This window comes from Mesoplodon mirus (genome assembly GCF_964341445.2).
Source record: "Mesoplodon mirus genome assembly, chromosome: 14".
In the NCBI taxonomy this organism is placed as follows: domain Eukaryota; kingdom Metazoa; phylum Chordata; class Mammalia; order Artiodactyla; family Ziphiidae; genus Mesoplodon; species Mesoplodon mirus.
Window position 1 is genome coordinate 60,714,885 of NC_138990.1, and position 27,300 is coordinate 60,742,184.

At 36.6% G+C, this 27,300-nt stretch overlaps 1 protein-coding gene and 2 pseudogenes across 5 annotated transcripts in view; 2 read left to right on the forward strand and 1 right to left on the reverse strand.

Moving 5' to 3' along the window:
* PREPL (prolyl endopeptidase like) overlaps positions 1-27,300 on the reverse strand; it is a 55,123-nt gene that overhangs the window by 6,126 nt on the left and 21,697 nt on the right. For all 3 annotated transcript variants that reach the window (XM_082643129.1, XM_082643131.1, XM_082643130.1), the window contains 9 exons: positions 20,494-20,616; positions 19,184-19,250; positions 18,391-18,597; positions 17,049-17,184; positions 11,079-11,295; positions 10,268-10,453; positions 6,097-6,294; positions 3,578-3,753; positions 156-372 (listed from right to left, as the gene is read on the reverse strand). In XM_082643129.1, coding sequence (XP_082499255.1) covers positions 156-372; positions 3,578-3,753; positions 6,097-6,294; positions 10,268-10,453; positions 11,079-11,295; positions 17,049-17,184; positions 18,391-18,597; positions 19,184-19,250; positions 20,494-20,616 — 1,527 coding nt within the window. The remainder of the gene's footprint in view (positions 1-155; positions 373-3,577; positions 3,754-6,096; positions 6,295-10,267; positions 10,454-11,078; positions 11,296-17,048; positions 17,185-18,390; positions 18,598-19,183; positions 19,251-20,493; positions 20,617-27,300) is intronic.
* Positions 552-1,489, forward strand: LOC309815906 (sorting nexin-6-like; annotated as a pseudogene). The gene is made up of 2 exons: positions 552-567; positions 667-1,489. The product of its transcript is annotated as a sorting nexin-6-like (transcript).
* LOC309815907 (sorting nexin-6-like) lies at positions 1,572-2,174 on the forward strand (annotated as a pseudogene). Its single transcript has one exon. The product of its transcript is annotated as a sorting nexin-6-like (transcript).

Genomic DNA, 27,300 nt, shown 5'->3' on the forward strand with positions numbered 1-27,300 from the left:
GAACACTGTCAGGGAAGTTCTCCCAGATTCTGTGCTTAAAGTTTAAAAGCTTTGTTATACTCCTATGGTATGGTAAAACTGTAACAAAATTTTTCTTAGAGCATCTATTACTTCACGCCTCCCTATTCTGTAAACTGTAGAGGCAGAGTACTTACCTCCAAAGTCACAGCTCTCAGCAGCTCTGGATTAGAATTACACAATGCTCCCACAAGCACCCCTCCAGCACTGAAAGCAGTCAGGGTTGTTAGACTTGGCTGAGAAAAGCCTTGGCCATGAAGTGTCTTAATGCAAGCCTCTAAGTCAGCAAGGCCATTGAGTTTTTTAGTTAGACGGCCATCAGCGTGCCACTGGAGGCCTAACTCACCACCTCCCCTGAAATTAAAGGGCAAAAAAGTTTTAGTGGGGAAAAAATGTTAATGATATATAGGTCAGGGTCAGCAAACTACAGCCTGCGGGTTAAATCTCCCCAGGGGCCTGTTTTTGTATGGCCCTTGAGCTAAGAAGGATTTTTACATTTTTAAAGGTTGGGAAAAAAAATATCAACCAGGAATATGCAACAGAGACCATGTGGCCTGCAAAGCCTAAGATGTTTACTATTTTGTTCTTCAGAGAAAAAGTTTGCCAACCTGACACAGTCAATCAAAAATTGATTCAAGGCGCGCTGAGACCCGGGCGCGCAGTGGGGGGCAGCAGGCGTGGGGCAGGCATGGGGGCCTCACCAGCCTGGCACTAATGTCTCGCTCTGTGCCTCCCCAACACCATCCTCTCTCCTGGCGCGCCGGGCCCTGCCAACCCTGCAGGACGGCCCCAACTTCCTCTCAGAGGAGGACCTCGAACTTAAAGCAATAAATGTACATCTTCAAAGTGATGCTGCTCTACAGGTGGACATTTTGATGCTCTTAGTAAGAGAGAGAAAGTAAAATTCACTGTTCACACAAAGAGTTCATTGCCAAATTTTAAACAAAATGAGTTTTCTGTTGTTGGACAACATGAGGAACTTATCTGGCTTCATGATTCCTTCATTGAAAGTGAAGACTATGCAGGTTACATCATCCCTCCAAGCACCACCAAGACCTGATTTTGATGCCTCAAGGGAAAAACTACAGAAACTTCGAGGAGAAGGGTCTATGACAAAGGAAGAATTCACAAAAATGAAACAGGAGCTGGAAGCTGAGTATATTTGGCAATATTCAAGAAGACCGTTGCAGTGCATGAAGCGTCCCTGTGTGGTGTGGCAGCACACCCCATTTTGAGGAAAGATTTAAATTTCTATGTCTTCCTGGAATATAATCAACATGTGACTGTGCGAGGAAAAAATAAAAAAGAGAAACTTGAAGATTTCTTTAAAAATGTGGTTAAATCAGGGCTTCCCTGGTGGCGCAGTGGTTGAGAGTCCGCCTGCCGATGCAGCGGACACGGGTTCGTGCCCCGGTCCGGGAGAATCCCACATGCCGTGGAGCGGCTGGGCCCGTGAGCCATGGCCGCTGAGCCTGCACGTCCGGAGCCTGTGCCCCTCAACGGGAGAGGCCACAACAGTGAGAGGCCCGCGTACCGCAAAAAAAAAAAAAAGAAATGTGGTTAAACCAGCAGATGAAGTAGTTGTTTCTTGCGTAAAGGATGCAGATGATTTCTTTGAGCATGAACGAACATTCCTTTTAGAGTATCATAACCGTGTTAAGGATGCATCTGCTAAATCTGATAGGATGACGAGATCCCACAAAAGTGCTGCAGATGATTACAACAGAATTGGTTCTTCATTATATGCTTTAGGAACTCAGGTTTCTATACATATATGCAAGTTTTTCTTAAAGGTTCAGAACTGTTTGATAAAACAAGAAAAAGTGTCAGCTGATGAGGACCTCAAACTTTCTGACCTTTTAAAATATTACTTAAGAGAATCTCAAGCTGCTAAGGGATCTCCTCTATCAAAGATCTAGGTCACCACTGGATTATGAAAATGGTAATAAAGCACTGGATAAAGTAAGAGTGAAAAATAAAGATGTTCTGTAGGATGAAACGTCCCAACAATTATGCTGTCAGAAATTTGAAAAAATATCTGTATCTGTAAAACAAGAATGTAGAGATTTTAAGACAAGAAGAGTTGCTGCATTCAGAAAAAATTAGTGGAACTGGCAGAGTCAGAACTGAAACATGCAAAGGTAGTGTCATATTAAAGATTTAATAATTTAAGTGACATAATTTAGTAATGAGTCAGTTATGAAACCTTATTCTAGTTTTAAAAATAGAGAATCTTAGAAATGAGAGGGATTTTAAAGATCACCTAATTTAAATAAGAATAATATCTATAATAGATCTAATGGTCAGCTTTGCAAGACTCTAGTACCTAATATGGAAAAACTATCATTTTTTGACTAGTTGTTAAAAAAAAAATCTTCCTTAAAAAAAAAAAACTGACTCAACAAATATGCTTTGAGTGCCTGCTTACTGTTTAGACATTGTGCTAAACGCAGGCCTTAAAAATATAAAAAAGTAGGGCTTCCCTGGTGGCGCAGTGGTTGAGAGTCCGCCTGCCGATGCAGGGGACACGGGTTCGTGCCCCGGTCCGGGAGGATCCCACATGCCGCAGAGCGGCTGGGCCCGTGAGCCATGGCCGCTGGGCCTGCGCATCCGGAGCCTGTGCTCTGCAACGGGAGAGGCCACAACAGTGAGAGGCCCGCGTACCGCAAAAAAAAAAAAAAAAAAAATATATATATATATATATATATAAAAAAGTAGAATCCTCTGTCCTAGAGGTCATAATTTTGTGGGGAAAGAGAATAGCTACCAAGCAATGTGGTTGCTGCTATAACAGAACCAGAACCAGAGGAGAGAACATCCATCCAACCTGTCAGGTTAGGGGCATATATAGGAGTCAGGAACATGAATGCTTTAAGGAGGTGATACCTAAGCTGAGTCTTGAAGGAAGAATGTGGGTTCCCAGAAGGGCAAAGAAAGGGAAGGCATCAAGACACAGCATGTGCAAAGGCACAGAGGGGAAAGAGGTTGTCATTTGAAAGCATGTAGCGAGGCTGGATGTGTAGGATGTGCATGGCTGGAGAGCAGGACATGTTTGGGAAGTGATGACAGATGCCACTACAAAGATAAGCCAAGTCATTAGGACGTTAAATACTACACTGAGGTATTTGGATTTTATTGTGGAGATGGGGAAGTGGTAAAGAATTTTAAGCAGAAACATAATACTAATTGTGTCCTGAAAACAGCTTAAATAAAATGGAAGTTACAGTGGAAAAAAGGGAGTCCAGCTTAAGAGGCTATTTTAGAAAAACCCAAACTCATGAGAATTAAATGGAAATAATAATGTAACTAAGAAAGTACAGAGCTTGGTTTATCTATTCTAAAAGTCCTAAAAATCTGGTGTAAAATCCAAAAAATCTACCCTGTTGCTTTTGGGATTAATCAATATGTTACTGGATCAGGTTCTACTAGCACAGGTTTAAGCATGCACGAATTCAACAAGACAAATGAGAAAATAAACTTCTGCTCCCCAACATACTGTTATTTTGAACATGTGACAATACTCCAGTACTCATATGCCAGGCAAGATGTGCTGACTCACCGAACATGACAATATGCTAATATCCATCCATCGTCCACCAACACCCGCCTTTCAGGCCTGAAATTCATTTTCAAATCCATTCCATAAGCTCCATATACATGTACCAGGAGAGGTTTCTTCTGCAAGTCCTCAGAATCCGTTTTATGGAAAATAGTCATTGGCACTAATTTTCCATCCTGGAAATGAAGATTTACTATGCAGGTAAAGAAGTCTTTTCAAACAGTTTTAACCCCAATTTTATGTGCTGCTTATTGATGTTGAGCACCAACTTCATTTAATTAAGACAAAAGAGTTACAGTCTCTAAAAATCCCTCAGGGTCCTTAATTTTCAGCTACTCTGCTGACCTATAATAGTAACTAGAAAGGAACAGCAAGAGTCTGGCTTGAAAACAGTTTATGCAATGTAGCTTTTCAGTACAGTAAAGAGTGCTTCACTACTCAGTGTAACAGATTTTTTTTTCTTTCACGACAAGCCAAAATACTCATCAAGGTTAGGTATACTAGCACGGTATTCTTCCTACACCTCAGGTTACATATGGGCATTTCTCATCTTTGAATGTATACAAATATGCTAATTAAAGAAGTTTTAACAACGCAATTTTCTGTACTCAACAGTCAGAATTCTCAATCATTAAAACCTGAAATCTCTTACTGACCTAACACCCACCCACATCCTCTTCAAAGACCTATTTATTTTTAAAATGTTTAAAAGCAGTTTAAGTTTGATAAATTTTAACATCTAAATTATTTTTAGGGCAAATAACTATACTCCAGTGTAGTTCACACTCAATTGACTTCCTTTCATAGAAAAAGGGTAGAAATGTTGGTTCTCACCCTGCTTACAGAAGAAACTAATGAAAAAGCACTAGTTTACATAAGGAAAATAACATAACCAGGCCACTCTCCCTATTTTTTTCATTCCCATTTTGAAAACTTCACTTTGGGGCACTAGAGTGTTATCAAATAAGGAAGAACTCTTCCTCTCGTTATTATACCCATTATGACAGCGTAACTGAATTTTCACCATAACTGAATATTCACTTCTCAGTAAGATTCATTCTTATAAAATGATGCAGATTTATTTCTATAAAATAATCTTGCTGTGTTCATCTTCCTGCCTCCTACCCAACTTCACTTAAACAAGCAGAGAAGAACTTGTTGGTTGAAAACTTATGAAAAGGAAAAGGTAAGGATGGTAGCAAGTCCTGTGATGGCCTGAATCCCAGAGTTCATCAGCAGTGCAAAAATGCCTGTAGTTACAGCAGCTTCCCTTTAGCAGTTGTTTCCTTCTTCCCTAAGGTACGAAGAATCCCTTGGCTCTCCAAGAGCTTAGCTTCACTGTTCTTTCCATTTGGGGTATAATTACAACATTTTGGGAGATTGGTATAAATCCCATCTTTGTAAAACAAAACAAAGCCTAATCATATGTATTTTGTTGACAAAAACCAAAAATCTGGAAGGTGATAATGTGTTAACGATGATTATTTCTATGCAGTACAGCAAATAGGACTGAAAAGTAGTCATTTACATTTTATACATTCTGTATTTTTGCATTTGTTCTAATAAGCGTGTATTGCTTTTATAATATTAAAGTAGTCTTTGCTTAAAGATATTTTAAAAAAATCAGTGAATTAAAGAAAAAATTCACAAGGAAAAAAGACTTCTGTTTTGATTCATTCTTTGTCAGTACATGCAAAATTATCTGAAGTATGATGTGCTAAGTTCTGAGAATTCCTTAAATTCAAGGCCACGGTTCATGTATTAATTTGTTCCTCACTTGCTCAAATTTTCTTCTCTACTTACTACCTCCCCAACCTCCCACTGCCCCTGGACAATCTTCCCTGTTTTACGCTAGACTTTGGCCATACTGTTCTCCTTTATACTTCTTGAATGCATTATTTCCCCCTCAATTCAGGGCCTCTGCACAAAATAGAATCCTCCTCCCCCTTTTCTAGCTTAACTCTTGATCATCTTAGAGGCATTACTTCCTCAGAGAAGCTTTCCCCAATTTCTCCAGAGGAGGTAAGGTCCCTTCACCATATGTTTCCACTGTACTCAGTACGTCTTCCTTGGCAGCAATCAGTACATTAGTAATTACTTCTTCAAAATCTAGTATCTTCCCCACTAGATTTAACCTCCATGAGGGCAGGGAGTCTATATTAGTCTAGTTCACTCTAGTCAATTGCTTACTACCTTCATAATTTTTGTCATATCTACACAGAAACTTTGATTATTTTCTTCTTGAAATCAACTTTTAATATTCAAATATACACAAGACATGAAATCAAGGGCTTGCTATGATGGTTATAAATTTTCGAATCCATGTTAAAATAAATGCATGAGTATCAGAAGTTAAAAAAAAAAGTCCACGTACCCCCTAAAATCATTTGGGTCTTGCTGTGGAATGTGAGATCCACTTTACTAAACTGTGCTAATGTAATCCCAGCAATTGCACAATACTTGACAAATAGTATCCTTTCAACAAACAGAGGCTGACAGTGGGGATCACAAAGACTTACCTTGCTTTTGGCTTCTATACGTAAAACACGACTAGTCTTTGTGATTGGGTCTTCATGTCCAGTTTCCTCAAACAGTTTGCCTTCTGCAAACTTATATGTGTAATATTTAGGGGGGCGTATAGGAGAGCAAAGCTGAAAGGGGCAGTTCTTTGGGTCTGAATTTGTATCCATTATGAATCCACAGGCCCAAGGCGGGAGCTGAAGAAATAAAACAGTTATTTTTACTCTTTATCTAGACACTAAGTATTATTAATTAAAATTCTGGGTCTGCTCCAAACAAGATAATGTGGACATCAAATTTATTTTTATCCATTATCACATAATGCCTCATCTAAGGGTAACTTCAGCACAACAAAAAATATTTCAAGTGAAAAACAAAACTCTATGCAAATGACCAATAAAATAAGGAAAATGGTTTATCATGAATCTAGATTTACATGAAGTCTCCTTCAATAAAAAAGTTTATTTTGGGGGTATATAAACTTGGGCAATGAAATAGCAAAATGATTAAGAATAACAGCAAATCAAGTAGTAATTCCAGAACCCAGAGACATCTCCAAGATCTCTACTCTCATAGAACATGAAATTTCTCACATGTGTTTTTAATAATTTATCCAGCAGCCCTTACTCTGCTGCCTGGACAGCAGCAGTGATGACAGTTATTATTCCAGGGCTACAAACTGGCTCAGCAGCACTAAAGCATTTACAATTTGTTTTTAACTTTAGCTCCCAGGGTAACCATTGTGCAGAAGAAAACCTTTCCCGCACATCCACTCTGAGAGACTCACAGCTATTACGATTAAGATTCTTAACTTTAAGAAAAAAGGAAAGAAATCAAAATTTATTCTCTCAGAGCAGCAGGGTCCAGCCTCAAGCCTTCCACTAACATCCCTCTTACACCTTTTAAAGAACTCTAGTAAGCAGGCTGACAGTGTGTTAGAAATGGTACTGAGAGTCAGAACATTAAAAGAAAATTGCCTTTCTTTTCCTGAGTAATTGTAGAAAGAGCAAATTCCTTAGAAAATCAGAGGTCTTGGCACAGCAACGTCACTGGTGGGCACTATTCAGAAAGGGTAGGTGGGGGATGTATGCATAAAGAGTGTATCATTTAACCTGTAGAAACTATAGCCAAAGAGCTTATGTTCACAGAGCAAATTCCTTGTAATTAATCCAAAGAATCCACTGCCCTGAAACACTAGGGACATAAATTTGCAATGTCTCTCTAAAGAAGTTCCTAACTTATTCTCCTCAGATTGTGGGTTATTTTCAAGGATAATTTGTTTATTTAAATATAAGCCATAACTAGAAAGAAAAATGTAATCATGAAAGTTGGGAAATCTGGTAGCAAAAGTGAAACGAGTAAAAATTGAGACCTCAGTGGGAAAAAAAGGAAGAAGCATTGCTATTAACCTTGTAACAGAGGCCTCAGATTGAGGGCACAAGGCTCCTCAGCCCTCAGGGGTGCAAGTTTTTCTCCCCTTTGGTGACACTTTAAAACATTTTCCATGTGACTCATGTAGTAAGCTTAGTTTTTTTTTTTTTTTTTTTTTTTTTTTAAGTAAGCTTAGTTTCTGATTAAATGGTTCCAATAAATCAAAAAGTCTTTTGGGTGTATTTCTTAAACTAATGGGACCAAGGTTAAAGTTTTAATCATAACAAAAACTGTTCCAAGGCTATGGACTTTTTAAAGTTTGTCCAGCTGATATAGAAGTATTAACTATCTCAAGGATATCTTCAGCCACATTTCCTATTGAGATAAGCCTGCGGTATCATCTATGTATATTAATGAACAGAGCCTGAGAAGAATTATAAGCTGGCCAGGTGATATGCAGATATTCCTTGAGATATTTGACAGAAACACGTTTAGCTTAAGCATTCTACCAGCTAACCACAGTCATTTCATCAAAAGAATGATTAAGACATACATGCTGAAAGAAAATCAGCCCAAGAATGCAGGCTGCTCCAGATGAATTGATGTTAGCACAAAGCAAAACATTTCCTAATTTGCTTTAATTAAATATCATAACCAAATAATATATCATAACTAAAAACATCACCAGGAAATACTGATGACATGATGACCAAGGATATGAGGCAATGTATTAAGGGCTCCACATTTTCCATTGCTGAGATTGAGTTTATAAAGCTCTTTTAGTCAAGTGCCCACTGGGCAGAGATGTTACATACAGAAATACTTTACAATCCACTCACAGTATGGCTTACAGATGTCCTTTGTATATAGCACTGTCTGCGCATATTAATCAGTGTTATCCAGCTCATAAAAAGGCTCTGATGTATAAAATTCTCTTTAACTAGCACCTGGTATATAATATAGTATTTGATTCCATGTGATGATGACTCAGAACATCATACTCAGAACATCATAATAGGTACTACAGGTTGGGAAAGGTCAAGGAATAAAGAAATAGAGGATACAGAATAAATGAAAGACATGTTTGTGTTAATGGAAGTTAAAACAATGGAAACTGAGGCATACCTTAAAAATACAAAAGGCCATATTTACTTAGAAATCAAATCTTGGCAAAGTCTCATGACACTCCTAATTCTGAAAGAATTTTGTTATAATAAATGCATTGCTCGAAATTATATATTTTCTCCCATCCCTATTCCTATAGGCTGCAATAAGAACAGATGCTCTGCCAGTTTCTGGATTGAAGATGTCTGAATTTGGCATCAATTAGCAAGTGAAAAGACACACTTTGATTTCAGTAGATGAAAGCAGTAAGAAAATTGCTGGAGTTAAAAATCACCATTTTTGTTTTAGGACATTTATATAGCCTTCTAAGGCACCAGACATTACATTTGATAATTTGATAATTTGATTTCATGAAGTAGATGGAAAATTTTGGTTGTTTTATTTAGGCCCTAGTTATTTTTTATACCACTGTAACAATCTCAAAACTAACCTCTATGCCCCTTATCTCCTGGTGCTTTGGTGTACTCTAACACGGCTGCCAGATGACCTCATGAACTGCAGCTTGACTCCTTAAATTATTCCCCTGCCCGCATACTTCACGTTCCCCTCTTCATAATTTACGCATAAATTCACCACCTTGACAAAGAATGTCAAATCATAGCTTCATCACCTAGACATTTATTCTGCTTCAATAAAAATGAATTATTAGCAGCTTCCTGAACATTTTCTGAACTTCTCCAGCTTAGAGCTTCATTTGATGGACTTTCTCAGCCTAGAATACCATTCCCTTCCCCACCCATCGAAATCCTATCTATCCTCTTTGGTTTATCTCAAATTCTACTTCTCCTCAAAGCTTTCCTGGGTCCTCTTCCTTTCCTTTGGGCCCCACAGCACATTTTATGTTTCTGATCCCACTTATTTAAACCCTTCTTATACTTGATCTTTGTGTACTAGTCTAGTCTCATGATAAACTGTATTCTCCTTAAGGCCTGATATTTTGTCCTACTATCTTTCCATTCCAGAGTGCCCAATACAGTACTTTGCACACAGAAATTTGATAAACATCCAGTGAATTTACTGGAATTGCATTTTAACAAAAATTGTGATAATAGTACAGATGGGGAGGTACAAGTGGTCTGTTTGCTGGTCACACAACTCCATCCATATCAAGCAAAACAGAGGCCTCTCTTCTTCCCTTCAGTGCATGCTATCTAAAGTCACATATTAATGCTGCTTTAAAACTGGGCAATAACGTTACCATTCACCAGTTTTAGCAATAAAATTGGCAAAGAGATGATGAAGACATGAGAATGCAGTGGCAGAAACATAGTAGCAGAAACACAGTGGGCATGACTACTATCCCCACTGGGGGTGTGGGATGGGAACAGGAGGCAGTGGTTAGGCACTAGCTGCCAAGTTGGCCTGAGTTATTACTGTATCTAAAGTTGTAGAGATATGTGATATAGAGATATGCAGAAAGAGGAATACAATGGCACTTTACCTCTGAAATTCATGCTATAAGACAGTATTTTTAAGTAAAAGTGCACAAAAAGGAAGGTCCTCTAAGTAATTCTAAAACAAACCTCCTAAACCTGATAAAGACCCAATATGCTAAATTCCATTTAAATTAATTTCCTTTTAAGAAAAAGTATATTGGTATTATTCAAAATTTGATGTTGTTAATAAACTGCATATATTTTGACTAATGTATTATCTTTTGAAAATTAAACATACCTTTAGAGACCGAACTGAATCGTCAGCCAGACCAATCACATTAACATAAAGTAGATTGCTATGCTTCAGGAACAGAACACAGTGATCCTTAAACATGTCCAAGTCTACAACTTTGGTATTTCTCTTCATTGTGAAAAATAAATCCCAATTCATAATAGCAGGGGTATCAGCTGCTGTTCTCATTAGCTGTGTGGAACAAAATTAGAAGAGATCTAGGTACCAGAACATGATTACTACAGCATCCAGAGATGAAACCACTGAAAACCAGACCATACTCGTCTTCACTGTTTTATGAAGAGCTGAAGGAACTAACTCTGCATCAGGGCTGAAGTGTGAACATCACCATATGAATGAGCCCAGGCTAGCCTGCTGGGTGGGTATAGCCCAGTGCTTAGCTGACTGGTCAACCAATGGACATCTGAGTGAGAGTACTGACAGCCAGTTGACTGTGGAACTCTCAATGAGCCTAGCCAAGACCAGTGAAAGAACTGCCTGAGATCAATCCAAACTGCTGACTCACAAAATCATAAGCTTATAAAAGTTTGTTAAGCCACTAAGTTTGGCTTTGATAACTAATATATTCAGGATAGAGTATGTTTTCATTTACTAACCTTTTTTAGGTACAATTAAACTATGAAGAGGTATTAGCTCTAAGGGAAGAGAAATGGGATTGGTTCTACACAGGAAGGTAGCATTAGTTTTTACCATACCCAAAGCTTACAAAACAATCAACTCTTAGAGCAAGAAATGTTGATGTTAGTGTAACACTCCCTAAGACCCTAAATGGGGACCAGAAGAATACAGGATTTACCTTGAATTCTGTAGGCTCGCCCACATTAGTGAGAATGTATAATTCCTCATCTCTGTGTTCCACGTAGTAAAGGACCCCGTGTATTCGCTTCTGGATAAGTACTGGTGGGTCCCAAGGGCTCATGCCATCTATCAACCACACCTCTGAAGTGGTCTTGTTCATAATATTCATGGTGAGAAAACGACTGTCTTTTGTAAGATAAAGGAAAACAAAAAAGCTGCACAGAAGAAAAAGAGAGGGAGAGAGAGATACAAAAACCCAATAAATTTCAAATGCACGCTATCTTGTTAATGACAATATCTCACTGGTGTTCAGTATATATATTAATTTATAATGTAGATAGAAAATAAAAACTCCTTAGTGAATACTGCTTATAAAAACTGGCTATTATATTTCTCATTTCCTCCCCAAAGGCATTCAAAATAATTTTTCTCTAACATTTTATTATAAAAAATTTTCAAACATACAATAAAGATGAAAGAAATGTAAGGTAAATACCGATATACCTACCACTAAGATTCAATCATGGCTAACATTTCGTTATATTGCCTTTATCGTATATCTATGTATCTATCAATCCATCTTTTTTAAAAAAATGCATTTCAAGGTAAACTACAGACATCATCTAACTCTCAATCACATTAATAGATTATAGGGCTTTTTCCTGAGAAGAGGAAATAAACTTCCTAGAGGAGATATGTAACTGTAGGGAAGAAAAGGAATACAGAGTTTCCTTTGTTTTTCTTCTCTGTGCACGTTGGATATCCTTTTTCCTACTCTCCTAGTTTTTACAACTAAACAAACAATAGGAAGAAAAACCCTCACAATCTCACTAACCTAACACATTTTTAAAATTAACTATTTTAATTTTTCTATTTTTCCTTCTAAGGCTTAATTGTATTTTATACATGTCTTTAAATAGATGTAGTTATTTAAAAAATATAGATGCAATTCTGGATTCTGCATTTAGGTTTTTTTTTTTTTTTTATTGGCTGCGCTGTGTGGCACATGGGATCTCAGTTCCCCAACCAGGGATAGACCTGCGCCCGCTGCAGTGGAAGTGCAGAGTCTTAAGCACTGGACTGCCAGGGAAGTCCCTGCATTTCTTCTTACACATATTATCATCTTCCCGTACATTAGTTATACAGTCTGTGATCATTATTTTTTTTTTTTTTTTTCTTTTGGCGGTATGCGGGCCTCTCACTGTTGTGGCCTCCCCCGTTGCGGAGCACAGGCTCCGGATGCGCAGGCCCAGTGGCCATGGCTCACGGGCCCAGCCGCTCCGCGGCATATGGGATCCTCCCAGACCGGGGCACGAACCCGTATCCCCTGCATCGGCAGGCGGACTCTCAACCACTGCGCCACCAGGGAGGCCCTGTGATCATTATTTTTAATGGCTACCTAATATTCTATCGAGTTGAATTATCGTAATTCTTAAAAATGTAGATTTTAATGTTTCACTGTGATAAATATAAAAGGGAATATGTCATGAAGATAGTTTCCCTCTCCCTAACTTAAAAAAATTAATTAATTAATTAATTTGGTTGTGCTGGGTCTTAGTTGTAGCCGGTGGGCTCCTTAGTTGTGGCTCACTGGCTCCTTTAGTTGTGGCATGTGTGCTCCCTAGTTACAGCCAGTGGGCTCCCTAGCTGCAGCAGGCAGGCTCCTCAGCTGAGGCTTGCCTCCTCCTTAGTTGTGGCATGCGGGACCTAGCTCCCCAACCAGGAAATGAACCTGGGCCCCCTGCATTGGGAGTGCAGAGTCTTAACCACTGCGCCACCAGGGAAGTCCCTCTTCCTAACTTTTATAATTATTTCCTTAGGATAAATTCTTAGTAACAGAAATACTGTTTTAATGATTAAGTATTTTGATGACTCTTGATCAATATAATCAAATACTATCCCAAGAGCATTACACTAATTCATATTGACACACTGGATGCCTTTAAATATTCTACCTACATGTTTCCTTATTACAAAAGTAATTCATACTGAAAATACTAAAGAATATAAAGAAGGATGATAACCCTGAATTCCACTCCCCAGAGATAAGCATTTTGGTAAAATTCCTTTTGTACTGGATTAATTATCATGTTTGTCAATTTTATTTCTTTGCAATGTGTCCATTTTAAACTTGGTGATGTAGTTTACATTATTGGTCTATAACCATCTCTTTATAAATTAAGGACATTAACTTGTCCTTTTGTTGAAAATACTTTCCCCCATTTTGTCATATGGATTTTTTTTTTACATCTTTATTGGAGTATAATTGCTTTACAATGGTGTGCTAGTTTCTGCTTCATAACAAAGTGAATCAGCCACACACACGTGTGTCATATGGATTTTAATTTATTTGTTTACAATAGTTTCTGACGTAAGAGTCTAATATTTTAGATAATCAAGAATATTGGTACTACCCTTTGTAATTTCTTCTATTGATTTTATGCTCTGGAAATATTTCAACCAAACTGAGTGAAATACATATATTTTCACCAAGGGTTTTTTTTTTTTTTTTTTGATGGTTTTATTTTTACCAATAGATCCTTTAAATCTTTTAGGAATGTATGCTAATGTACGAATTGATGAAAACTATTTTTGTCCAAATATTCAATATTTACATTCTAGGGTCTGTTTTAGGGTTATCTATTCTGGTCTCTTTTATTGGTCTGTCAATTTGTATTATTTTAACTATTGTGCCTTCACATGTTTTAATATATTGTTGTAAGGCAAATCCCCGGCCCTACTTTGCTCTTTATTTTCAACACTTCCTTTGCTATTTTTATCTACTTATTTATGTGTAATGATGACACAGGTAATCAAAAGATAAATTACTCAGTCAATTATCTGGCAGACATGTGGTTACAGGGAAGTGAGAACACAAGCATCTCTGTAAGTAACAGTTTTCTTAGAAAGAGAAGTAAAATTGTGGTAACTACCAAGCAAAAACCTACAGTAGATACACAAAATATAAAGAGAAGGGAATCAAACTATAGCACTATGGAAAACCATCAATTCATTAAGGAAGACAGTAGGAAAGGAAGAACTGGGAACTGTTGAGCCAAAGCAGCTAGAAAACATGAAAAAGATGGCATTAGTAAGTCTTTAGCTGTTATAAATTACTCTAAATGTAAATGAATTAAATTCTCCAATCAAAAGGCATTAAGTGGCTAAACAGATAAAAAAAGAACTAACTATATGCTGCCTATAGTAAGAGATTCATTTCAATTTCATGGACATACATGGGTCAAAATAAAGAAAAAGACATTCCACACAAGTAAAAACCAAGAGGGAGCAAGAGTAGCTATACTTATATCAGACAAAATAGACCTTAACTCAAAAGCTCTATCAAGAGATAAAGAAGGCCACTACATAATGACAAAGGTGTCAGTTCGTCAAGAAGATTTATAACAAGCATAAATATATATATATGCACTCGGCATCAGAACCCTCAAATATATTAAGCAAATATTAACAGATCTGAAAGGAAAATAGACAACATAATAATAGTAGGGGACTTTAGTAGCCCACTTTCAACAATGGATAGATCATCCAGGCAGAAAATCAGTAAGGAAACCTTGGACGTGAACTATACTTTAGAACAAATGGATCTAACAGACGTATACAGAACATTCTGTCCAATAGCAGCAAAAATAAAAATACCATTCTTCTCAAGTGGACCTGGAACATTCTCCAGGATAGATTATGTGTTAGGTCACAAAATAAGTCTTAACAGGAAAAAAACTGGAAAATTCACAAATACATGGAAATTAAACAATACACTCCTAAACAACCAAAGGGTCAAAGAAGAAATCAAAAGGGAAAAAAAAAATTGAAGTAAATGAAAATGGAAATACCACACACCAAAACCTAAGGGATACAGCAAAAGCAGTTCTAATAGAGGCATTTATAGCAATAAACACATTAAGAAAATAGAAAAATCTCAAACAAACTTCACACCTCAAGAAACTAGAAAAAGAAGTTAAAGTAATTTTGGCAAACCTTACTTGTGAGAGCAGAATACTAAAACCTGGGGATCAAAGCAAACACAGTAAAAAAACAGCTCAGTCGTAGAAGTTCTACGAAGACCTTTATTACATTTTCTCTACTGGTATGCTGCCTTTCCCTCTTGGTCCTTCCCTTTGGATTAGGGCTGTTAAGTACAGCTGACCCTTGAACAACATGGATTTGAACTGGTGGGGTCCACTTATATACAGATTTTTCTCAATAAATACATACCACACTACCACACCATCTGCGGTTGGTTGAATACTCTGATATGAAACAGTGGATAAAGAGAATACTTTGATATGGAACAGTGGATAAACAGTGAATACTCTGATATGGAACAGTGGATAAAGATATGGAACAGTGGATAAAGAGAGTCAACCGTAAAGTTATAGGTGGATTTTCAACCACACGGGAGTCAGTGCCCCTAACCCTCAGTTGTTCAAGGGTCACCTGTATTCAGAATAGACAAACAAATCTGTGCTTTAGAGATGAGATGCCAAACTAGGTTTAAACATACTTAATTATGGTTAATTCTTTTTGGGGTAGAAAAAGCACACAAGAAGCCAAAAATCAAGAATCTTAAATGTATGTATAACTCAATCTTAGAACTTAGGATAGTAACAACATATGGCAACTAAGTACCTTATTCAAGGGTATAGCTCATAGGGTCAATTTTGAGTTTTATTCACAAGATGTAAAATGGTTCACAATCATAAGTCATTGATACAATGTAATAAATTACTAGCTTAAACTGTCATCTCCAAAAGATATCCTTGACAAATGACACATAAAGTAGTGGATCGTATGAAGAGCAGGTTCTAGTAAATTCTCATTAAAACAATCATTATCAGAAAAAAGCAATGACAGCATTACTGAACCCAGAATGTTAGTTCTATGGGTTGGAATAATACAATTTCTCCAGACCTCAAGTTCTTTTTTTTTTTTTGCGGTACACGGGCCTCTCACTGTTGTGGCCTCTCCCATTGTGGAGCACAGGCTCCGGATGTGCAGGCTCAGCGGCCATGGCTCACGGGCCTAGCTGCTCCGCGGCATGTGGGATCTTCCCGGACCAGGGCACGAACCCGTGTCCCCTGCATCGGCAGGCGGACTCTCAACCACTGCGCCACCAGGGAAGCCCTCAAGTTCTTTATATAAACTGGGTGTTGTATAAGATTTTCTTTAAGGTCCTTGTCAGCTCTGAGATTTTATTAAGTGAAGGGTTACTTTTCTTGTTTTGGGTATCAATTTTACTGTCATAGATTTGGTGTTAAAGATAATTTTTCTCTCTTGCAAAATCTGTTCAGACATTGTCCAAATTATACTGTAAGAGGTGACAGCACCCTGGTGCTAAGAAATAATTTATCATAAATCATTTGGAAAAGTATATCTGGGTAAGAGTTAAGGGATTTTGCCAGATAAATTTATTATCATTTCCTCCCAAGCATGGTTAAGTGGTAATATGAGGCATAAGTCCTGAAGCAAAAAGAATTAGCTTTAAGGAGGAATTACCAAAGTATTGAGGAAAGTAAAATTTAAAGACCAATGTATATCATGGTTCAAAGCTAAGCAATTTAAAATTCAGGTAACCTATATGAAATAAATGGTGAATTCTGTGTAACTGACACCACGGTTATTTTAGTTACGACTTACAAGAGATTCATAACTGCTGCATGGAAACCATATTAAATGTTTAATTAACAACTCCTCTCATGTGTCAGTACAGAGAGAATGTTAGTAACTCAGCATTTGAATCTAATGATATATTTGTATTCACTCTGAAGTTTGAATGTAACTAATTTCCAATTTTGAATTTAAACCACTTATAAAAGAATGCTTATGCTCCTCTTAGACTTATTATATCTGATTCCAGCCAAAATCAATGTTTTAAGTCAACCAAGAGCAGCACTTTAGATAACTAGAGAAATACTTTGAAGAAAAAGACTTAATTGCATTGTTTTAGTACCTTGGGTCTTTTTCTGTGTAAAAACGTTCATTACGCCTGTTATCACCAAAAGTGGCTCGATATACATCATGACAGCGAAGGTTCCTCTGGAAGGTGTAGAATAAAACATCTTCATCTTCTTCATCCTTTACCCATTCTAAAAGAAAATAATTAAAGAATTATATATATCCACCTACTTACAGTTAAAAAAAAAAAGGCACAGTGCATTCTAATTTTGAGTGCCAAATAGAAGAGATGTGCAAGTTTATCCCTGGAAATCTAAATCTAACATAGGTTTGACTATGTCTAACCCTGTTATTTATAAGCCAGAGATATTTCCAGAGAATAAGATACTACTACATCAATTCTAAGTTTTCAAGTAGTTATTAGTCTCAGGGTACTCAAGTTTCTAGATAAGAGATGAATATTCAATATTTAAGAAAGACTTTGGTAAAGTCACATTTGCTTTCAGGAGATGAATTATGTTTAAATCTACAACCTCTAAATCTGAGGAAATTTTGGACCATTTTCTCTCATGCCTAAATGTTTTCTGTCTGTTTTCAAGCCACAGGATATCTCAAACTACCAAATATGGTGTTTTCTAGATCTTACCAGAGGCTGTCAATGGAAGTTTTCACACAATTACATCATGACTGCCACCTGGCTGACAGTGACTGTAAGACATTATTGTATAGTATGCATTCTGATTTTAGAGAGGTTAAAATGTACAAGAGGTACGCTTTAGAATCAATTAGATACAGTATAATTTCTATTCACTGCAAAAGCATTTAGTTATTAAACAATGGGGAAATTTATGGCAGAAAATAAAAAGGGAGGATAAAGTATAAACATATATATCACTCAGTGATAAATGATAAAATTTAAAGTTGGTTCTATTGGTAAAAATATCATAGCTTTTATTGAATAAGTTAGTTCGTCGTGTTCCAGAGTTCCTTGGTAGTGACCCTGGGCAATGTGCTATAATGGCTTAACAAGATAATGTGAAATGAAACAATCATACCCAAGCTTAAAGTTGAATAAAATATTAAGAGACAATTTATATGTGAAAATGTACTCTAAATAATAGCAAAGAATTACTGATATATTAACATACACTGTACAACCTGGACTCCGATTACAATACTTCTAAAAACATGAACATGAATTTGGATATTTAACTAAAGAAGGGAAGGTCTCCTGAATAAGAGGCACAGAGGAAGGTATGGAGTCCACAGGGATAAACAGATCAGGCATTCATCTTCTCATTCACTCATGTAAGCAAGTAAAAATGTTTGCAAAGTGTGGACAATTCTCTTTACTGTTGCCTTTTCAATGTAGAAGACTGCTTTGGTTGGTGGCTTACCAAAACTGGACACATTTGGGAAAGAAGCTTCCATTACAGGTTGATCACTGAGCTTCACAACTACACAGGTAGATGCTTCAGAATCTTCAGTTCTTATCTTGGCAGCTACATATTTTTCATCAGGAGCAACTCTGATACAATCAATGAAGGGTTGCTCTAATTTAAGTTCCTCCAAATTGAACAAAACTTCATAATTATCATTGTCTGCTGCATAAAGAAAAGGATAAAGGAGCTAATTCCACAAAATATACTTCAAAAAATTTTAAACTGTATTTCAATGTTTTAAACTAGCATTCCCCTTTTGTAAGAGGCTACATTTTGGCATCTTTGAACAATGACAGCAGTTTGATGTGTACAGAAAATGGCCTTAGTATTTAATACTACCCTACGCTATTCGATATTATTCAGTGCATCAACCTATGTGATATTACTTGATAGTTATAGTCTAATATTTGTAGACCATATAGAACCTAGAAAAGTAAGAAAATGTAAGTGAGTAAGTGACCCTGAGTAGTCTATATAGTGCCTAGCACAGTATCCAGGATTTGGTAGATGCTCAAAAAATGCTGGTTCCCACCTCCATTCTCTCTGCAAAAGCTTTTGAATGTAGCTGTTAATTATATCTTAGGCAAACCCAGAAATTAAAAAACTACTCATTTAAAAAAAGAGAGAAAAAATCAGAAATTGAAAACAGCTATTTTCTATACCTTTGAAAAATCAATACCAAATTTCCAATGAAAAATGTGAAACCTGAAAAATCAGATATTTCTTAAAAGGAAAAACTGTTTTGTACCTTCTTCATCTTTGGAACGAACCAAACAGCAGCCCTCTTGATAATAAACAAAACCACCATGTTTAATCTGACAAGGAAAAGAAACAAATGGTTTATTTAATTATAATTTATTCAATAATTAAAAAAAATTGATTGTTTAGTGATCTGACTAGTCAAGATGAAGAAATGAGATCTTTTATAAGCAAACGTGTTGCAGTCTATGCATGAACATATAAAAAATACAAAATGAATCACTTTTTACAACACAGTGATTAAGATATGGTTTTCATATGTTTACAGTCAATCACTGGAGGAGTTTATAATACATAAATGTAAGAGGCAACAAAGAGAAGGCATTAACGAAACCTACGTCAGTTATGACTGTACAAACCACTTTAGCTTTACTTCTGGAACATTTGACAATTAACAGATCAAGTGGCATCTTTAAGATAATCCAAAATGATGCAGATGTGGAAACTGTGACTTAAGACTATTCTGAAAACCCAGTCAGTTACTTTCTGAGAGTCTTTTCTTTAAAATATGCTGTCACTGACAATTGTCCATGGTTTGATCTGATTTTACACAAAGCATCTCACCCTCTGTGAGGGTGACAGATATAGAAAATTTAAGATTGAAAGACTATTACCAATATATGAATCATGCTCTTGTCTAATTCCTACATATTAAATGCAACTGACTGATACGATTTCAGGTAGCTTAAAACAATTACTACTTGCTAGTTAGTGGCATAATTTGAATCTGGAATTCCTCATTCTTAACCTATTGCTATTTCCATCTACTATGTATGTAATTTTCATTCATAAGCTGTGGTTCTATTTTCCAATCTTATCGAAAAATTTTCAACATGCATGTTCAATCTGTTTCAACTAATTATTTATGACTGTGGTAACCATAAAACAGTCAAGCAAATACTTGGATTTCATGGTATTATACTATTTAAAGTGAATTTTCTTTTATTAAAAAAAGTACAGATAGAACAATCAAATACTTTTCAAGTAATAAAACATTATGAGTTAGTTTCATTTGAACTTCTCCTTGGGAGTATTTAAAAAATATAAAGACAGAATTGTTTTTTTCCAAAAACCAGAATTAACATTATATGCTTGGAAATTCACCTTGGCTTTGATCTTTATAATTTATTTAAAGGACCATACTCAGCTTACTCTTTGTTCTTTAAGTTTTTCAGCATATTTTAAAGGCCAAAAGCAGTCTAATTTTGATGTGGGATTATGTTTATAAATCACAAGGTATTTCATTTGTACCCTGACTGGTAATATCAGATCAAAAAAAATAGATATAAGATATCCTACCTCTGCATTGATGATTTCGTATTCTTCTTGTGGCTGTGTTTCTAATTTTGTTCTCACTTTTTCAAATGCATCCATGTTTTCTGAGAGGGATTTTTTGTTTTCTTGTTTAATAGGCAGAAATTCCTGGAAAAAGTTTTATCAGTATGATCATAATATTTCAACTAGGGAGAAAACCTTTGCTTTTTAAAGGTAATTCTTATTTCCTTTTCATTCAAGTACTACAATGTTAGGTCTATACCTATGAAATAATATGCATTTCACAGATCTTAAATGTTTCATAAGCTCAATAAATTATTTCCTCTTTTTCATTTAAAAATGTAAACAAGTAAGGTGGATACTTGATGACTACTATTCAAATGGCTAAGTCCTTAAGATGTAGTAGTACTAAGAAGCGCTGGAAAGTCTTCAGAAATACTATGAGAAAGCAGTAAAGGAAATCCTATGAACATATACATATTTAATAGCCAGGTGTGAGAAGTAAAAGTTTACTGAGTTTTATAAAGTACTGAAATACCTCCTAAAAAGGGGAAAATGTCAAAGGGAGAGGAAGACATTATCATTATTAATAAATGTCCACTATTATTTTATTCACATCGAGTTATGATAAAAAGTTTTTCATACTTTATATCTTCATTAGCCATAATTTTCTTCTCATGGAGATAAGGAATCCTCCGAATAGAACTGTTTATTAGCTCAAAAGGCAAATTAATGCTTTATAAAACAGAGCTTCTCTTTGAGGTTAAAAAAATATATATACTCATCTTCAAAAAGGAAAAATAATGGAAAATTAACAAGTAGAGATATAGGTGAAAGCTAAATAAAGCACTCAGTGTCTTATTAGGAGTATCTAATAAGCTAACAGCTTAAGTAAGTTGATCTCTGATGAGCATATAAATATCATATGAATTATTAAAATTTGGATAAGGCAAAACCTCAGTTGTCAAATTTAAAAAAGGGTTGAATAATTCAACACTCCACAGGTTTCCCTTGCTTAAGGAAAATAATTCTAGCCAAGATTTTAAATGTCAGCTTTCTGCCAAAGATGACAACTGTAGTGATTTGTGCCAGAAAGAGCACTAAGCCTTTGGTTAGGACCTGAAACAGCTGGTAAATATTTATTGCACAAGGGTATCCATGATACTTTACCAACAGTGTAGAGAATGTAAGCTATAAATACAGTTTGTATCACAAAGAGTTTACGCAGTCTAAAATTAAACACAAGAATAAAACAGAAAAATCACCAAAGCAAATTAAATGAAAAAATAATCATTCTCACAAAGTTTTTTAGACTTTTTGAGATGCTTTATGATTTGGATTAGATTCACATTAGCAACAGTGGCTGTTACAGTAGTCTAAATCATTCAGTCTCTACTTCAATCATAAAATTAATATGATTAATGATTTGAAATTCAAATTCTAAAGGCTCATTTTTTTTTTTTAGTATTTCTACAAAATCTAGTGTTAATCTTTAGTGAGGCAAAATATCTATACCAATAATTTCCTATTATCACCCAAAGCACAAATCAGAAGATCGCTAGAAATTTATCTTGAAACTATATATAACTTAGTGGTAGAAGCTACCTTTTCATATCCAGATATATGCTTATCTATTCTGTTAATTCCTTTTAGAACTTTTGAAGTACAGTCAGGATGGCTATGAAGAGAGTATCTCTTTCTACTACCTTGCAGCTCCTAGCACACTGTAGGTGAGGAGCTGGGCTCTGCCACTTTTAAACACCCATTCTTATTGAGAGCCATGGCCAATGCCAGGCTAAGGCAACAGGGCTGGGCCCAATACCTATCCTCCTAAACTTATTTTACACCCTTGATTAACTTTTTTCTGTGTCACAAATCCAAATAAACTGAGCTTACCTGAACCAAAATAACCCTGAAAGCAATAGGATTTTTAACTGCCTTAATAAAATGGAAGTAGAATTCGAGAGTTTTGTAAATAATTCCTCAAAAGGAATTACTTCCAGGGAAACTGAGATTTTATATAATAATCATAAAGTACTCCAAATTGGTTTTGGTTTAAGTTCTGTCCCCAAGAATACCCACTGGGTGTTTTAAGCTTTAATTTCAATGCCAGCTAGCATTACCATTAGGGTATGCAGCTAAACCTAACCATTTAAGCCAAGTATCTTAATGCAGGGGTTCCCAACCTCTGGGCTGTGAACTGGTACCTGTCCGTGGCCTGCTAGGAACCAGGCCATACAGCAGGAGGTGAGCGGCAGGCGAGCGAGCAAAGCTTCATCTGCTGCTCCCCATCGCTCGCATTACCACCTGAACCATCCCTAGCATTAGCACCTGAACCATGCCCCCAACCCCCGTCCATGCAAAAACTGTCTTCCACAAAACTGGTCCCTGGTGCCAAAAAGATTGGGGAACACTGTCTTAATACATGAATAGTCTATTGGTTTTAAGGGAATATACTACCTAAAGGAGCTGAGGTGAGGAAAGCTTTAAATTTTAAAAAAGTTACATGTATAGTATCACTCAATTAGTGGAAAAAAGAAGCATTCCTTCCCACCTTCTGGGTGGTCCACCACAAAACCATTTTACAACGGAAACTCATAAGACAAGAGAATGGAATATGTAAACTTCACATTTCATTAATTAATTTATTTTTTGGCTACACTGCATGGCATGCAGGATCTTAGTTCCCCAACCAGGGATCAAACCTGTGCCCCCTACAGTGGAAGCATGGAGTCAACCACTGGACTGCCAGGAAAGTCTCTGTAAACTTTATTATAGCAAATAATAATGAACTCTAAAAACAGAAAATAGCACAATAGAAGAACAGTGGGCAGATTTTAGTTAAGATGGTGCCATTAATTAATGGCTCATTCCAAGTCTGGGGGCAGGGAGAGTAAAAAGTAGGCTTAGGTCATTTTGTGTCAGAAAGCAAGAAGTGTTCAAAGGTTCATGGAGATGTGTCAAAAGAACACAAAGGCCAGTTTGAAGGGGTTCCTACTAGCCACATTTGGGACAGTTTGAGCATCAAAAACAATAATGACTTTAACTGATTATAATAAACTGAAAAAAAATAAAAACAATAATTTAAAAAGAAGCAAAACACAAAACACACACCTAACTAAAATAAAAAAAATAAAAAGAGGGTACAAAAAAAGGGGGAAACTCTTCTTAACAGAATACTACCACCTAATAAATGTAGAAAGAACAATAGAAATAGAAAATCATTAGCAACCCCCAGTGAAACAAATGATTAGGGTAAAGATCATCCTTGGTTACTAAACTCATTAAACTCATTAGATGAAATGATGTCAGGCAATAAAATATTTGAGACAAAGTATTACCTTAAGTCTTAGGGTAATATTTGAGACAAAGTATTACCCTAAGTCTTAGGGTAACAAAGTAGTACCCTAAGTCTACTTAGTAACTGCAAAGGGAATAATGGCCTGTTAACAATGGAGAGAACTAGCAGTTATCACCTTAACTGAAATTATCAAGCTTAGCACCATTAATAATGGGACAAGCTGAGATTACGTGTCTCCTGAAATAATGTAATACAGAACATTTCAATTTAAGACAGAAAAAGAAAAGAGTAAACCTAAAGGAACTAGAAGAAAGGAAATAAAATTAATTTGTTTCAATTAAGTTGATACAGTAACTAACGAGAAGACCAACAAAATAAAAAAGTTGGTTCTTTAAAAAAATGTACTAAGGGGCTTCCCTGGTGGTGCAGTGGTTGAGAGTCCGCCTGCTGAAGCAGGGGATGTGGGTTCGTGCCCCAGGCCGGGAGGATCCCACATGCCACAGAGCAGCTGGGCCTGTGAGCCATGGCCGCTGAGCCTGCACATCCAGAGCCTGTGCTCTGCAACGGGAGAGGCCACAACAGTGAGAGGCCCACGTACCACAAAAAAAAAAAAAGAAAAATGTACTAAGAAAGACATGTATAGCAAAACTGATTAAAAAAATGATAAAACATTACGAATGAAAAGGTTGGCATAATTACAGATATAGTAAAGATCAGAACTTACAATAACATTCTTTATGCTAATATATTTGAAAACATGATAAAATGGATAATATTCCAGAAAATAAATTACCAAAACCAACTCAAAAAAAAGAAAAGCTGTATAAGCTAATAAATATCAAAGAAATTGATAACTAAGTGTTTCCTTCTTAAAAGAGACACAAAACCCAGATACTTTCAAAGGTAGCTTTCTCTAATCCTCAAGGAAAAGATAATCTCATATGTCAACTATTTAAGAAAAAAAAAGTCAACTATTTAAAACTACTCAACTTATTTTATCAGGCTGATATAACCCTGACACTAAAACTAGACAGTGACAATATTAGACAATTAAAAATTCTTACTGTAAAATATGGATTGAAAAGACTCTAAAATAAAATTCATAAATCAATGTATTTTTAAAAAGCACAAAATAAAAACAATAATAGTAACAATAAAATCCTATATGACCAAGTAGGATTTACCTTAAGAATGAAAGGATGGTTCAATGTTAGAAAAATCCATCAATCACAAATAAAGGAAATAAATCTTAGGCCCATTTCCATTAATGCAGAAAAAACCAGAAAATAATGCACTTAAAAAATGATAAAAACCTTAAATTAGGAATAGAGAAGAACTTCCTTGACTTAATAAATGATCTGTGTTTTTTTACACAAAACCATACTAATCATCTGTGAAACTCTTTTCAAGACTCTTAATTATATTCATTTAAAATATCTAGTTATATTTGCTGCTTATTTTCTCATTCAAAAAGTGACTGTTAAATGAAGGAAACTAACTGTTTCCAATGCTCCCTACTTCTAATTTCTCTCCTTGAGCCCAGTAAGATTTTTGTCCTTCTCATTCCACTGACTGCTCTTGTCAAGGTCACTGATGGCCAGAGATACTATGGGGGGCAGAGACAAGATGGCAGAGTAGAAAGATGTGAGCTCACCTCTTCTATGAAAACACCCAAATCACAACTAACTGCTGAACAACACTGACAAAAAAATCCTGGAACCTACCAAAAAAAAGATATCCTACATCCAAAGACAAAGAAGCCGCAACGAGATGGTAGGAGGGGGGCAATCGTGATAAATCAAATACCATACCCGTCAGGTAGATGACCCACAAACTGGAAAATAATCATATCACAAAAGTTCTCCCACAGGGGCAAAAGTTCTGAGCCCCACATCAGGCTCACCAGCCTGGGCGTCTGGCAATGGGAGGAGGAGCCCCCAGAGAATCTGGCTTTGAAGGCCAGCAGGTTTTGATAGCAGGAATTCCACAGGACTGGGGGAAACAGAGACTGCATTCTTGGAGGGTGCACACAAAGTCTCATGTGCACCAGGACCAAGGGAAAAAAGAAATGACCTCAAAAGAGCCTGGGCCAGACCTACTGGCTGGTACTGGAGGGTCTTTTGTGGAAGCAGGGGGTGGCTGTGGCTCACTGTGGGGACAAAGACACTGGCAGCAGTAGTTCTGGGGAGTACTCATTGGCGTGAGCCCTACTGGTGGCTGCAATTTTCTCACCAAGACCTGGCCCCACCCAACAGCCTGTAGGCTCCAGTGCTGGGACATCTCAGGCCAAACAACCAACAGGGCAGGAACACATCAGCAGACAGGCTGCTTAAAGTGTTCCTGAGCACACAGCTTCCTGCTAAACACACCCCTTGACATGGCCCTGCCCACCAGAGGGACAAGACCCAGCCCCACCCATCAATGGGCAGGAACCAGTCCTTCCCACCAGGAAGGCTGGACAAACCTCTTAGGCTCATCCACCAGCGGGCAGACAGCAGAAACAAGAAGAACTACAATCCTGTAGCCTGTGGAACAGAAACCATAATCACAGAAAGTTAGACAAAATGAGATGGCAGAGGAATATGTCCCAAATGAAGGAACAAGATAAAACCCCAGAAGAACATCTAAGTGAAGTGGAGATAGGCAATCTACCTGAAAAAGAATTCACAGTAATGATAGTAAAGATGATCCAAGATCTTGGAAAAGGCACAGATTGAGAAAATACAAGAAATGTTTAACAAAGAGAAGAACTAAAGAACAAACAAACAGAGATGAACAATACAATAACTGAAATGAAAAATACACTTGAAGGAATCAATAGCAGAATAACTAAGGCAGAAGAACGGATAAGTGAGCTGGAAGATAGAAGGGTGGAAATCACTGCTACAGAACAGAATAAAGAAAAAAGAATGAAAAGAAATGAGGACAGTCTAAGGGACCTCTGGGACAACATTAAAGGCACCAACATTCACATTATAGGGATCCCAGAAGAACAAGACAGAGAGAAGGGACCTGAGAAAATATCTGAAGAGATAATAGCTGGAAACTTCCCTAACGTGGGAAAGGAAACAGTCACTCAAGTCCAGGAAGCACAGAGTCCCAGGCAAGATAAACTGAAGGAGGAACATGCCAAGACACATAGTAATCAAATTGACAAAAATTAAAGACAAAGAAAAAAATAATAAAAGCAACAAGGGAAGAGCAACAAATAACATACAAGAGAATTCTCATAAGGTTATCAGCTGATTTCTTAGCAGACACTCTGCAAGCCAGAAGGGAGTGGAAGGATATATTTAAAGTGATGAAAGGGAAGAACCTACAACCAAGAATGCTCTAATCAGCAAGGCTCTCATTCAGAGTCAATGGAAAAATCAAAAGCTTTATAGACAAGCAAGAGCTAAGAGAATTTGGCACCACCAGACCAGCTTTGCAACAAATGCTAAAGGAACTTCTCAAGGTGGAAAAGAAAAGGTTACAACTAGAAACAAGAAAATTAAGAATGGAAAAGCTCACTGGTAAAGGCAAACATA